The 14129-nt window shown below is 40.8% G+C and overlaps 1 protein-coding gene across 1 annotated transcript; it reads right to left on the bottom strand.

Annotated features, from left to right (window-relative positions):
• Window positions 1-81: 81 nt before the first annotated feature.
• Window positions 82-13206, bottom strand: lrrc66 (leucine rich repeat containing 66). Its single transcript, XM_072682672.1, has 5 exons — window positions 13061-13206; window positions 11305-11730; window positions 9280-9449; window positions 8273-8615; window positions 82-8123 (listed from the first exon to the last, which is right to left on the bottom strand). Exons 2-5 carry the CDS (start codon window positions 11717-11719, stop codon window positions 415-417), a joined length of 8637 nt encoding a protein of 2878 aa, XP_072538773.1. The 5' UTR covers window positions 11720-11730; window positions 13061-13206; the 3' UTR covers window positions 82-414.
• Between the last annotated feature and the right edge of the window lie 923 nt (window positions 13207-14129).

Here is a 14129-nt window from a genome sequence, read left to right as displayed (position 1 = left end):
TTTACTCGTCATACGTTTCAGTAACGTTTTACACTGCAGCCGTCTCAAACAATCTGAACGCTGTTAAGTAAACAAGAGCACTTTTAAATGGGTTTTTGGATTTTAATGATGGCTGTTCTACTCATGTAGGGTTTCATTGGTAACTCTACAGTCATTTCTTGCGTAGGTCTTGTGAACAAGTTAAACATTTCAGAAAAAGTATTGGATAAATAAATGCGTAAGATAATTTACACCATTAAGAAAGTGTAGCACATTAAGTAAATAAAATGAGACCATTTAAGCTTTTAAATTAAGTCCTGGAATAGCAGTATTTTTAAGCAGAATTCATTTCTTAAATATATGGTAATTATACAAATTTTACAAATGTGCATACATATACATATCAAAGGTTAAAAAAGCAAAATCAAACTACTTTCAAACATCACTGCGAGATTTGTATCTGAGGGAGGAGATACTCTTGGCACTTAAGCCTTCAGATCCTGCAACATTTACATGCTCGTGGCTTGCAGTGGCTGCTGTTCCTGTAGAAACACTGCGGAAAATGTGCCTTGAGTAGAATGGGATCGTCTCTTCATTACGGTCTGACGAGCTTCCCTGCTTATCCCTTTCTTGTAATATGGAGGAGTGGGAGGTCAAATTGAACCCATCCATGGCTCTCCTTTTCTGCTGGAACAGTAATCTTCTCCGTTCCTGCTTTTGACGGGCTTGAGAGCTGTCTCTAAGGTACTCTCTGGCAGCTTCCGTTTCGGAGGATGCTGGGGATGAATCTTGTGCATTTGAATCTTCCTCATCAACAAATTGGGAATGTGAGATTCTCTGCCTTAATCGAGCTTGTGGTGAAGTGAATGATTGGTCAGACTGCCCATAAGGATCCGAATTTGAGGAGAAGAAGAGAGTCCTCTTAGGCCTGGACATTTGGTCTAGCATACTTGTTTCTGTGGCCACTTTCATGTCAAATGCTGAATCTTTTGTTGATGAAAGACTCTGTATCTGGTTTTGTTGTCGTGAGCCTGGTTTGCTATCATCCTCAGATCTACTTGATTCAGTTTGGGAAAATTGAATGTATCTGTTGATCTTTGGCACTCCATCAAGAGATGAATTCAGTTGCCCAAACAGGTTGTCATGGTTGTTGGGTTTGACATTTTTGTCAGGTGAATAACTGGAACTAGTTGATTCCCTTTTTGTCACTAACTCAGTAATGAGCTCGTCTTTGTTCAAGGGTGGGGATAGTAACGGCATTGCGTGTTGAGGTTCAGATTGTGTGAACTGAAGAGATCTCTTTATTGTTGGTATATTATCAGTAGTTAAACATATTCCTCCCATGAAATTGTCTTTGTTGCTGCTTGGCTTTGTTTTATCATCAGGTAAGATGCCTGAAGGAGGAGATTCAGCTGTGAACTGAATGTACCTTTTTAACTTTGGGATGTCATAAAGAGAAGTGTCTGTTTCCGCAAAGAAATTCTCCTCATTTGGTTTGACATTCTCAGGCGAAGAAAAGGATTTCTTTAATTCTGTTTCTGTCAGAAACTGGGTTGGAGACTGAGCTGAATGTTGAGATTCAGGATATGTAAATTGAATGTATTTCTTAACTTTTGGTATTCCTTCAATTGGCCCAAAAAAACTGTGTTCTTCGGCAGCTGGTTCAACACCATCTTCTGTGCCTGTATGTATTATTGCTCCTGTGCCCTTTATGGATGTACGTGTTGGCAGAGTTTGAGAAAGAGGCTCAGATGGTGTGAACTGAATGTATCTGTTCACTTTTGGCACTTCATCAACAGACATACTTATTTGTCCAAAGAAACCGTCTCCATCCTCAGAATCAGATCCCACAGGTTGTGGTGTTGTCCCTAACACTGGTGCGAGCTGTTCTGACCTGAAAGATGTGGATGGGGACTGAGTTGATGGTTGAGGCTCAGATTGTGAGAACTGAATGTATCTCTTCACTTTTGGCACTCCATCAATAGATTTACAAACTTGCTCAAAGAAACTGTCCCCCTCAGTGGTTGGACTGAGTCTGTCTTCGGATGGAGGATCAGATCTCCCAGACTGTGTTGTAATAAATGTTGGTGGGATCTTTTCAGATGTTGATGGTTGAACTTCAGATGGTGTAAACTGAATGTATCCCTGTACCTTTGGTACTTCATCAAAAGATGCACCTATTTGCTCAAAGAAATTCTCCTCATTTGTGGTCGGGCTGTGGTTATCCTTAAACAATGAATCCTGTTTCCCAGACTGTGCTTTTGGTGCCAGTGTTGGTGTGATTGTTTCTGTGTTTAAAGATGTGGATGGAGACAGAGTTGATGGTTGGAGCTGCGATGGTGTGAACTGAATGTATCTCTTTACTTTAGGCACTCCTTCAAAAGATGTACCTGTTTGCGTAAAGAAACCATCTCCATCCTCAGATAAAGAATCAGATCCCACAGGTGGTGGTGTTGTCCCTAACACTGGTGCAAGCTGTTCTGACCTTAAAGATGTTGATGGGGACAGTGTTGATGGTTGAACTTCAGATGGTGTAAACTGAATGTATCTCTGTACCTTTGGTACTTCATCAAGAGATGCACCTATTTGCTCAAAGAAATTCTTCTCATTTGTGGTCGGGCTGTGGTTATCCTTAAACAGTGAATCCTGTTTCCCAGACTGTGCTTTTGGCGCCAGTGTTGGTGTGATTGTTTCTGTCTTTAAAGATGTGGATGGAGACAATGGTTGGGGCTCTGATGATGTGAACTGAATATATCTCTTCACTTTAGGCACTCCATCAAAAGATGTACCTACTTGCGTAAAGAAACCGTCTCCATCCTCAGATAAAGAATCAGATCCCACAGGTGGTGGTGTTGTCCCTAACACTGGTGTGAGCTTTTCTGACCTTAATGATGTGGATGGGGACTGAGTTGATGGTTGGGGCTCCAATGGTGTAAACTGAATGTATCTCTTCACTTTAGGCACTCCTTCAGTAGACACATCTATTTGTCCAAAGAAACCGTCTCCATCCTCAGATGGACAATCAGATTTAATCGACTGTGTTTTAGTCCCTAACACTGGTGTGAGCTGGTCTGTCTTTAAAGATGTTGATGGGGACAGTGTTGATGGTTGAACTTCAGATGGTGTAAACTGAATGTATCTCTGTACCTTTGGTACTTCATCAAGAGATGCACCTATTTGCTCAAAGAAATTCTCCTCATTTGTGGTCGGGCTGTGGTTATCCTTAGACTGTGCTTTTGGCGCCAGTGTTGGTGTGATTGTTTCTGTGTTTAAAGATGTGGATGGAGACTGAGTTGATGGTTGGGGCTCTGTTGGTGTGAACTGAATGTATCTCTTCACTTTAGGCACTCCTTCAAAAGGTGTACCTGTTTGCTTAAAGAAACCGTCTCCATCCTCAGATGAAAAATATGACTTTATAGATTGTGTTGTAGCCCCTAACACTGGTGTGAGCTTTTCTGTCCTTAAAGATGTGGATGGGGACTGAGTTGAAGATTGAGGCTCCGATGGTGTAAACTGAATGTATCTCTTCACTTTAGGCACTCCTTCAGTAGACACATCTATTTGCCCAAAGAAACCGTCTCCATCCTCAGAATCAGATCCCACAGGTTGTGTTTTAGTCCCTAACACTGGTGTGAGTGTTTCTGTCTTTAAAGATGTTGATGGGGACAGTGTTGATGGTTGAACTTCAGATGATGTAAACTGAATGTATCTTTGTACCTTTGGTACTTCATCAAGAGATGCACCTATTTGCTCAAAGAAATTCTGTTCCTTTGTGGTCGGACTGTGGTTATCCTTAAACAGTGAATCCTGTTTCCCAGACTGTGCTTTTGGTGCCAGTGTTGGTGTGATTGTTTCTGTGTTTAAAGATGTGGATGGAGACAGAGTTGATGGTTGAAGCTCCGATGGTGTGAACTGAATGTATCTCTTCACTTTAGGCACTCCTTCAAAAGATGTACCTGTTTGTCTAAAGAAACCGTCTCCATCCTCAGATAAAGAATCAGATCCCACAGGTTGTGGTGTTGTCCCTAACACTGGTGTGAGCAGTTCTGACCTGAAAGATGTGGATGGGGACTGAGTTGATGGTTGAGGCTCAGATTGTGAGAACTGAATGTATCTCTTCACTTTTGGCACTCCATCAATAGATTTACAAACTTGCTCAAAGAAACCGTCTCCCTCAGTGGTTGGACTGAGTCTGTCTTCGGATGGAGGATCAGATCTCCCAGACTGTGTTGTAATAAACGTTGGTGGAATCTTTTCAGATGTTGATGGGGACAGTGTTGATGGTTGAACTTCAGATGGTGTAAACTGAATGTATCTCTGTACCTTTGGTACTTCATCAAGAGATGCACCTATTTGCTCAAAGAAATTCTTCTCATTTGTGGTCGGGCTGTGGTTATCCTTAAACAGTGAATCCTGTTTCCCAGACTGTGCTTTTGGCGCCAGTGTTGGTGTGATTGTTTCTGTCTTTAAAGATGTGGATGGAGACAATGGTTGGGGCTCTGATGATGTGAACTGAATATATCTCTTCACTTTAGGCACTCCATCAAAAGATGTACCTACTTGCGTAAAGAAACCGTCTCCATCCTCAGATAAAGAATCAGATCCCACAGGTGGTGGTGTTGTCCCTAACACTGGTGTGAGCTTTTCTGACCTTAATGATGTGGATGGGGACTGAGTTGATGGTTGGGGCTCCAATGGTGTAAACTGAATGTATCTCTTCACTTTAGGCACTCCTTCAGTAGACACATCTATTTGTCCAAAGAAACCGTCTCCATCCTCAGATGGACAATCAGATTTAATCGACTGTGTTTTAGTCCCTAACACTGGTGTGAGCTGGTCTGTCTTTAAAGATGTTGATGGGGACAGTGTTGATGGTTGAACTTCAGATGGTGTAAACTGAATGTATCTCTGTACCTTTGGTACTTCATCAAGAGATGCACCTATTTGCTCAAAGAAATTCTCCTCATTTGTGGTCGGGCTGTGGTTATCCTTAGACTGTGCTTTTGGCGCCAGTGTTGGTGTGATTGTTTCTGTGTTTAAAGATGTGGATGGAGACTGAGTTGATGGTTGGGGCTCTGTTGGTGTGAACTGAATGTATCTCTTCACTTTAGGCACTCCTTCAAAAGGTGTACCTGTTTGCTTAAAGAAACCGTCTCCATCCTCAGATGAAAAATATGACTTTATAGATTGTGTTGTAGCCCCTAACACTGGTGTGAGCTTTTCTGTCCTTAAAGATGTGGATGGGGACTGAGTTGAAGATTGAGGCTCCGATGGTGTAAACTGAATGTATCTCTTCACTTTAGGCACTCCTTCAGTAGACACATCTATTTGCCCAAAGAAACCGTCTCCATCCTCAGAATCAGATCCCACAGGTTGTGTTTTAGTCCCTAACACTGGTGTGAGTGTTTCTGTCTTTAAAGATGTTGATGGGGACAGTGTTGATGGTTGAACTTCAGATGATGTAAACTGAATGTATCTTTGTACCTTTGGTACTTCATCAAGAGATGCACCTATTTGCTCAAAGAAATTCTGTTCCTTTGTGGTCGGACTGTGGTTATCCTTAAACAGTGAATCCTGTTTCCCAGACTGTGCTTTTGGTGCCAGTGTTGGTGTGATTGTTTCTGTCTTTAAAGATGTGGATGGAGACAGAGTTGATGATTGGGGCTCCAATGGTGTAAACTGAATGTATCTCTTCACTTTAGGCACTCCTTCAGTAGACACATCTATTTGTCCAAAGAAACCGTCTCCATCCTCAGATGGACAATCAGATTTAATCGACTGTGTTTTAGTCCCTAACACTGGTGTGAGCTGGTCTGTCTTTAAAGATGTTGATGGGGACAGTGTTGATGGTTGAACTTCAGATGGTGTAAACTGAATGTATCTCTGTACCTTTGGTACTTCATCAAGAGATGCACCTATTTGCTCAAAGAAATTCTCCTCATTTGTGGTCGGGCTGTGGTTATCCTTAAACAGTGAATCCTGTTTCCCAGACTGTGCTTTTGGTGCCAGTGTTGGTGTGATTGTTTCTGTCTTTAAAGATGTGGATGGAGACAGAGTTGATGATTGGAGCTGCGATGGTGTGAACTGAATGTATCTCTTTACTTTAGGCACTCTCTCAAAAGATGTACCTGTTTGCGTAAAGAAACCATCTCCATCCTCAGATGAAGAATCAGTCCCTAACACTGGTGTAAGAGTTTCTGTCTTTAAAGATGTGGATGGAGACTGCACTGAATGTTGAGGCTCAGAGTGAGAGAAGTGAAGATATCTCTTAACTTTTGGTACTAAATCCAAAGTCACATCAAATTTCCCAAAGAAACTTTCATCAGAGAAGGATGTTTTGGATGAAGGTTGAACAGCCTCCTTAACTGTTTCAGCACCAGTTCTGTTAAACTTTTCATCCATATCTGTGCTGCTTGAAGAGTTGTCAAAGTTAATATCAACAGTGCTGCTTGGTTCTTTAACCGGAATAACACACTCACTATTAACCTCAGGTTGTATTTTTATCTCAAGTTTTTGAGGAAAGCACTCATTTTCTGCTTCTGTCTCTTCATCTTCACTGGAGACACTGGCGCCTGCTTCATCTATCCCAACAACACTGGTAGTTTTTTGCCCGATCCTATAAACAGGGTGCACATGGTATTGTGGAAGTTGTTCCGCATTAAAATAGCCATTGAAATTATTATCAGAGAACTCGCTCTGGACTGTAAATGGCTCATCATCAAAACTGTCCACTCGAGCTATATGTACATCTGATGGGTCCAGTGTAATAGTGTCTTGTCTGAAACGAGCACCTGTGATCGGCTCATCAGTTAAAGCATCTTGTTCCGGAGTGGAGAATCTTGAGTGTGGATCGTTAGCGGTCTCTGATTCTTCATCTTCCTCTGGGTTTACAGTGTATTCTGTTTGTTCTCCCTCAGTAAGACCACTTTCACTTGAGTTGCACGAACTTAGATGATCAGATTGTTTATCCACAGACAGTTCCTCCTCAAAAAGTGGATAATCAAGAACGGCACTTTGTGTAATTCGGCTGCTTGATCTTGAGTCGTCAGGGAAAGAAAAACTCTCCCCGCTGTCATTCCATGAATCTTTATCCAGATCGTCCACATTCTCTTCCTTTAGACCAGACAGGCTCTCTGAAAATGGGTCAGTCAAACTTGTTGCCTCATGACCTGTGTTACCTTCCTCATCGCCATGTGTGATGACTATAAAGGAATCTACACTCTGCTCAGCTGACTCATTTACTTCATAAACGGACTGCTGTTCTTGAGGCACTTCGGATTGAAAGGAGACAGTTGAAATCCTCCTCTCCTCTAACTCTGGGGTGTCCTCTGGGTCTGGAATGGGTTCATACTCCACAACCTCCACACTTACTTTTGGGTTCTCTTCTCGCAAAGGTACTTCTTTGCTCACTTGTTTTGAGCTTGTAGGATTGCTGCTTTCCTTGCTCCTTAATTCCTCCATCTCAACATGAGTTGTAACATTATTGGTCAGGGATTCTTGGCCCTGGGCATTCTCATCTGTCACTTCAACATCTGTATTGCTCTCAGATGAGCCGTCTGATTTGGCATCTTCAACTGTGACATAGTAAGGAACGTTTCCCCCATAGTCTTTAACTTCCGTTACCCCACCAAACGTCACTCTTGATCCCACTCGCACCTCTTGCACTTGTTCTTCTGATTCTGAAAATCCTTCGTTCTCATATGCCCTTGGTCGAGCTGAGGAAGTCCTAGAATTTGTAGATGATGATGATGCGGAATCTCTCTTAGTTCGAATCTTTTGGCATAATTTGTCCAGAAGCGGCCTTAAAAGAACTCCAAGGACAAAGGCCACAATGAAAGTAATGAAGACGGAAAGGCAGACAGCTAACACAAAATCAGGTTGGCCTACAGCTCGCACATTCCTCTCCATGTTCATGTTTTCTTCCCCAGTTAGCTCATCCAAAGCACTTCGGGCTTCTCGCCGCTGCCTTGTGTCATAAACTTTTTTACGAACATGTAGATTGAATATTGATACATGGGCATACTGGACTCCTGAGATACAGACATAATGTCCGGCATGCTGCTCTGTGATGTTGCTGAGAAGAAGGACCTGTTGATTCTCAGAGACATGGCCTTGAGGTGTCCACCAGCGGGTCTGCAGGAGTCCTGAAAAAGAAGGACAACAGGATTTTATGTTCTAACACACACATTTTGAGGGTTATATATATATATATATATATATATATATATAAAAACATGCATACAAAAATGATTCTTTCTGCTGAGATAAAAGACTGAAACTCTATAATATGTACCTTTGCTGGCCGCTCCACAGGAAAGCAATAATTCAGTCCCCTCATCTACAGTAAGCTCCTTATGGAACCCTGGTGTGCTATCAACAGGTGGTGGACATGTAAGATCAGACTCCCCCAGATACGCCAGATCCTTTCCAGCGTGATGAGAAGGAGAAAAACAGTCTACTTTCCATGTTGGATTGCCCAGTTCATTGTCAAAGTTGAGCCATCTTCTTATTGTCTTCAAGTTACAATCACACCTCCACCTATTTCCAGAAATGGGCACCAAAGCGTTCAAGTTCCGCAGAGACAGGTAGGCTGGCAGTGGTATGATGGTCAGCAGGTTATTGCTTAGGTCAAGGACCTAAATGGTATGATGCATAAATAAACTGTTAAACTACAATGACAACATGTGTACAATTAGTTAGCAATTAATAAGTTATACATAGTACACTGGAATGATAAATAGGTTATGGGGTTAACATGTTTTTATTATTATTAATTTCTGGTATTATTAATTTCAGCCCACTGGTAGGATTTGCTATGCCCGATTCTTGGTTTTCTTAATTTTTACTGGTTAATCACAACATACAGGTTTCCCACAACATACAGCGCATCCTAATACACTGCTAAAACCTGCAGTCTGTGTTAATTCATGTACGTTAGCCACTCATACCGGCAGTGTGTGGCTGCCATGCATGTTTGAGCATGTGTTTTAAAGAACTGCATTTAAAATGCACTCTTAAGGTCTTTCCCTCAGTGACATAACTTGCTAAAAACTATTTTTAATGTTCCACTTTGCCTGCCATGCTTCTTAATTATCTCATGGAGGCTAAAGAGTTGGCTTCTGTCTGGGCGTGTGGCCAGAACTCACTCACGAAAGGGTTAACCAGGTTTAACCAAACCACACGTTGCTTTGAATGTACTCGGAAGTAATACGTGTGGTTTTGATGTACCTATTGGAGTCGAGTAAATGTAAAGCACCACCAGTTTTTCTTTTCCAATGTTTACACTTTGAGGTCCGTTACCTGGAGATTTGGCAGGTCTTTAAAGGCCTGTGGATGGATAGTGTTTATGAGGTTATGCTGGAGGTGCACTTCTCTCAGGTTCATACACCCAACCAGGTCAGCAGAACCAAGCGCAGAGATCTTGTTATGAGCAAAGTGAAGCACCTGCAGGGGTTTTATACTGCCGAGTCCTGTGGAGGAAGGAGATAACCGCTGTTACATTAGAAAAGGGTGTAATACGTAGAGATCAATAGATGTCTTGTTTGCTATGGTTACCTCATACCAACACCTTCCCACTGTTTCAGTTTTTTTTAATCATGTATTTGACTTGATGGCTGTTATCACTGTGTCCTTAATCTAGCTCACAGGTTCACCCCGATACTGGAGTACCTCCTGCCCTGTACATTGTTCTGAAACCTCTGAAAGGTTTTTAATTAGGTGATTAGTTCAGCAATCAGTGACAATGATTGAATGTAGCATTGAAATGGTCCTCAAAAGCTTTTGCTTAAGAGGGATTTCAAAGTGCTGTAAAATGGAGCAGTAGTGGCAAAAATATATGGTTTTCTTTATTGAATGAAAGTAACATTAATATTTAAAATTATTTTAATGATTCAATTTACAGTTACAATAGATTAAACAGCTACAGGGACCTAATCATTATGTTACGCGAAAAAGCAGACATTCATGGAAAAGACCTTTTCAGATCATAGGACATACTGTGGGCCACAGCTGCCCCCTCAGCACTGTATATATTTACATTATGAGCTGGTTGCTGATACTGCAGTATTCAGACCTTAATATTAATGATCTGATGGAGCAGGAGAAAGAAGGAGAGAAATCAAGATGCCTGCTTCTTCTATTCTGAGTGCTGTATTGACTGCTGAGCAGAATTGACGGCCTGCTGGTCAGGCATTCGTTGGGGAAGAGAGGCTGTGCACTGACTCACAAACAGCTGAGAGACGCTGTCATCTGTGTGGTGTCCGAGCCTACCTTAATAGCCCACATTTCACTAACTCACACAGACTCAGGGGTCGGCTTCCTCTGATTATATCCACTTCCAAAGCAATGGCTGTGCGACACTGTGATAAAACAGTGTCTCTTCAGTTGTAATAAACATACAATATAATCTGCACACTCTCATAGCTTCATCACACTGCCTCTGAGAACAGAGACGTTATGTCCCTGATGTCTTATTGAGGGCCAGCACAGGGAGGCTGACAGTTTTCAGATATTCACTTCAATGTCCTGTGATAATTGTTGATGCTGCTTTTGAGGAAACAATGCCTGGACCTCGAGGTTGTAGAGGATCGAAGTGGGCTGTGAAAGCTAATGCTGGTCATGCCAGTACGGACGGAGAGGAACCAAAGCCCCTTGACTTTAATTAACACAACTTCCATTCAGAGTTAAGAATAGTTCTGCCCTCTCCTGTACAGTCCCCATTTTGGAGACAGATGATTTTCATTAGAAAATATGAACCATGTTACAGGGTGGTGGTTACCCCTGCTGGGGAATTGCACCCCAGTGCAGGAAGGCAGGATTGCTACCCACTTTACAAATATCCTGATTTTTCATTTTGATCATTTTTAGATGTGTGTTTCAATGGAAATACTGTGATTTTTTTAAAGCATTAAAACTTAAAAATAGCCCAATCTAAAACATGCCATCATACTTAGAGCATTACAATAAGCATGATAACTTTGGAATGTGTTGAGATCTTTAGACACAGCCGTGCCTTCTTTTATAACCCCTAATGATGCACTGGAATGCCTGTGCCCAGCCCTTTTACTCTAGAGTGGGCCATCGGATTGGCTAAAGGACACTAGTGATTCAGGAGTGTCCATAGTGATATAGAGCAAAGGTCTAGTGATTGCCATGTTAAAGGGTGATTTACTACAGCGTAGAAACTGTGATAAATGCACACACTGTATGCACTGATATCATCATTGCTGGCCAGTGTGTTTCGTCCACCGATACAATGACTATCACTGTGAATTTCCCTCTATGCTGTTGTGGACTTATGTGTGTGTGAATAACTGATGTTCTCACCACTTGGTAGACGTTTTAGCTGGTTTCTCTCAGCAGACAGCAGCTGAAGATCAGGTGCCCAGGAAACACACCACTCTTTTCTTCTGCGAAGGATTTTAGTCCTCTCTGCACCTTTCCCCAAACACATCGACAGACTCTCCAGAGCATTATCTCCCACCCAGAAATGCTGAAGCCCTTTCAAACGTATGTGACCAAGAGGGACCAGAGAGTGTAAGGCATTATGGGACAGGTCCAGGGCCGTGGCAGTTGCTGGGATATGTGACGGGACCTCAGAGAGGCCAGATGAGGAGCAGTTTAGGAGAGTCTTTTGACATAGACAGGGAGTTGGACAGAAGACTGTATGGGAGAATGTTTGTGCTCCCCACAGCTGGAGGAGCAGGATGGCGATAAAGGGCACTAAGCTGGACGCTGACATCACAGCAGGCCCTATGCAATGTAAAGACATGGGGTAAACAATGAAGATGTAATAAACAATACAGAATAAACACATAATTCAGACTTTTTAATATTACCACAAACCTGCCACGAAACCATACGTTACTTGAAGTATTATAATCATCACTCGAGTGTTATATTATATATATATATCTAATTCTATATATATATATATATATAGAATTAGAGTTAATTTTAGAATTAATCACAAGTAAAAAAAAAAATCTTACAGATAAAAATCAACTGAAAAAAGGAATGAGAATTTGATCATTTAGGATGAAAAACATTACATATCAATTAAAATCAACTGCCATTTCACAAGTAAGTTCTAGATACCTGTAACACTCCACCCAGGGTGACTTTTTTAACAGTTCCTTTCACATGATCACTGCTGCAGTTCTGTAACTTTTTGTAACTTTTGCACCCTTGAAGCTGAAACAGAAAATTCCTGAATTTTTGGGATGCGCTGTATGTTGTGGAAAGACTAATGAGTGGATGGACTTGAGGAATCTGATTGTTGTGTCACATTGAAAGCTGAACTTTTGAATCCCAGGGGTGGGACTGTACTTGTGAGAGGATTAAGCAATTTAAATGATATGTAATTACTAAATCAGACATTGTTGTTTGTATATCCAAACACTTTTCCTTTTTTTTTTTGACAAATCTTGTCTATACATTTTAACAGAATGCTTTTCTATGATTTAAAAAAGCTTTTCCATTTATGGAACATTAAAATTTTTAAAGGGCATTTTGAATTTCTAAATGTGACTTTTCTGTAGGTTTAACTTTAATAAAGGAATGCTTTGAAGACGTAGAAACATGTTAACACTTCACATACTATAATGTCAAAAATGGACATATTAAAAGTGCCACACTATGTTCTGTAATACTGGTACTGATACGGGTACTGACATTGAAACAATATTTCTTCTTTAAAAACCACAAAAAAACTACTTAAACAATGACAGGAAGTAAAACAAAACTAACATTACACAGAGTAAGTGTGTGCTGTTCCAGGCTAGAGTTTTTGTTATAGAGCTGGATTAGCTTCATTACTTTTCACCCTCTGCCAATATCAGGCCCATAGCGACACCATCAGTGTTGATATACCACCCCCCTTAGACGCAGGAATAAATCGCTGAATGTACTCTTTAAAAAACTTTAAATCATTACAATGTAAAAAGATCTGTAGATCTGTTTACACCAACAGGAACGGTTGTACACAGTCACTAAGATCTAACACCATTAAAAAACTCCCATCATGAAACTGAGATTTTCCATTTAGGTTCATCAGAGTTTGAAGGGAAACATTTATGCTTACCTCTCTCAGTGTTCACAGCTGTCAGATCAGAGGGAATTCTGCGCTCCTTACTCAGTAATTCTCATCAAAACACTGAGGGGCAACTGGAGAAATCTTTGACTTTGACTCGAACTCGCCAACGATCAAAGTCTGCACAGTATTGCTGCAGCTGAGACACACATGATGACACACACACACATAGACACACACACAATTGTGAATGCCTTAGAACAATCATTCACAAATCTAAGTTAATATCTTACTCTGGTGTTCCTCCTCCTCAGCACTTTCATAAAAACAGGCATCACATGGGAGAGTAAAAGTAATGTGAAAATGATTCTTTCAGCTTTACAGACATGTAAACTCATGTAAACTCACAGCGAAAAAGGCAAGACGTTCAGAAACCTACAAATTACAACACAAATGCAAGAAAATCCACCTCTATTATGAATAAGAATAGTCTAAAACATTGTCAATCATTAGTGCTCTACAGGTTCTTTAATGGAGATTGGTGCTTGGTCCCCGATGGTTGCCACTTGCAATGTAAAGACCAGTTCATTTTCACATAGGTTACAATAGTTCATAGAAACCAATATATTGTGCATCTATTTCAGAAGAAAACTAAATATCAGCTGCTTGTTTTGGTTGCTAACAAGAATCCTTTACACAAACCCTGCCTTGACTATCATTAGAAAATTACTAATATATCAAATATCAAAATATGTGAAAATATCATAATTTATGTTCTGATCTGCCTAAAAAAAGAAATGCTGTATCTATGGGTTCACTGAATAACAATGTGAACTGTGATTCTGCCTCAGAAATCTCTAAGGGCAAAATTTACATTTCCAAAATTAAAAACTACATGGTTCACATGAATGGTGTGTTTACCACTCAAAACAGTAATTCTTTACCAAGCAAGTTTGCATTTATATATAACTATAATGAGAAGTACATTAGTATGACGTTAATACATGACTTTATGTGGATTGGCTGCTTCTTGGATCTGTACTGTGGAAAAAATAAAAGTAGGTAAAAAAAAAATAGACCAGTAATAACGGTACAAAATTACGTCTGAATATGTTGGAGA

The sequence above is a fragment of the Salminus brasiliensis genome, chromosome 1, assembly GCF_030463535.1.
Source record: "Salminus brasiliensis chromosome 1, fSalBra1.hap2, whole genome shotgun sequence".
NCBI classification, from domain to species: domain Eukaryota; kingdom Metazoa; phylum Chordata; class Actinopteri; order Characiformes; family Bryconidae; genus Salminus; species Salminus brasiliensis.
Note: the sequence above shows the minus strand (reverse complement) of the source record. Positions and strands in the feature narration are given on the sequence as shown.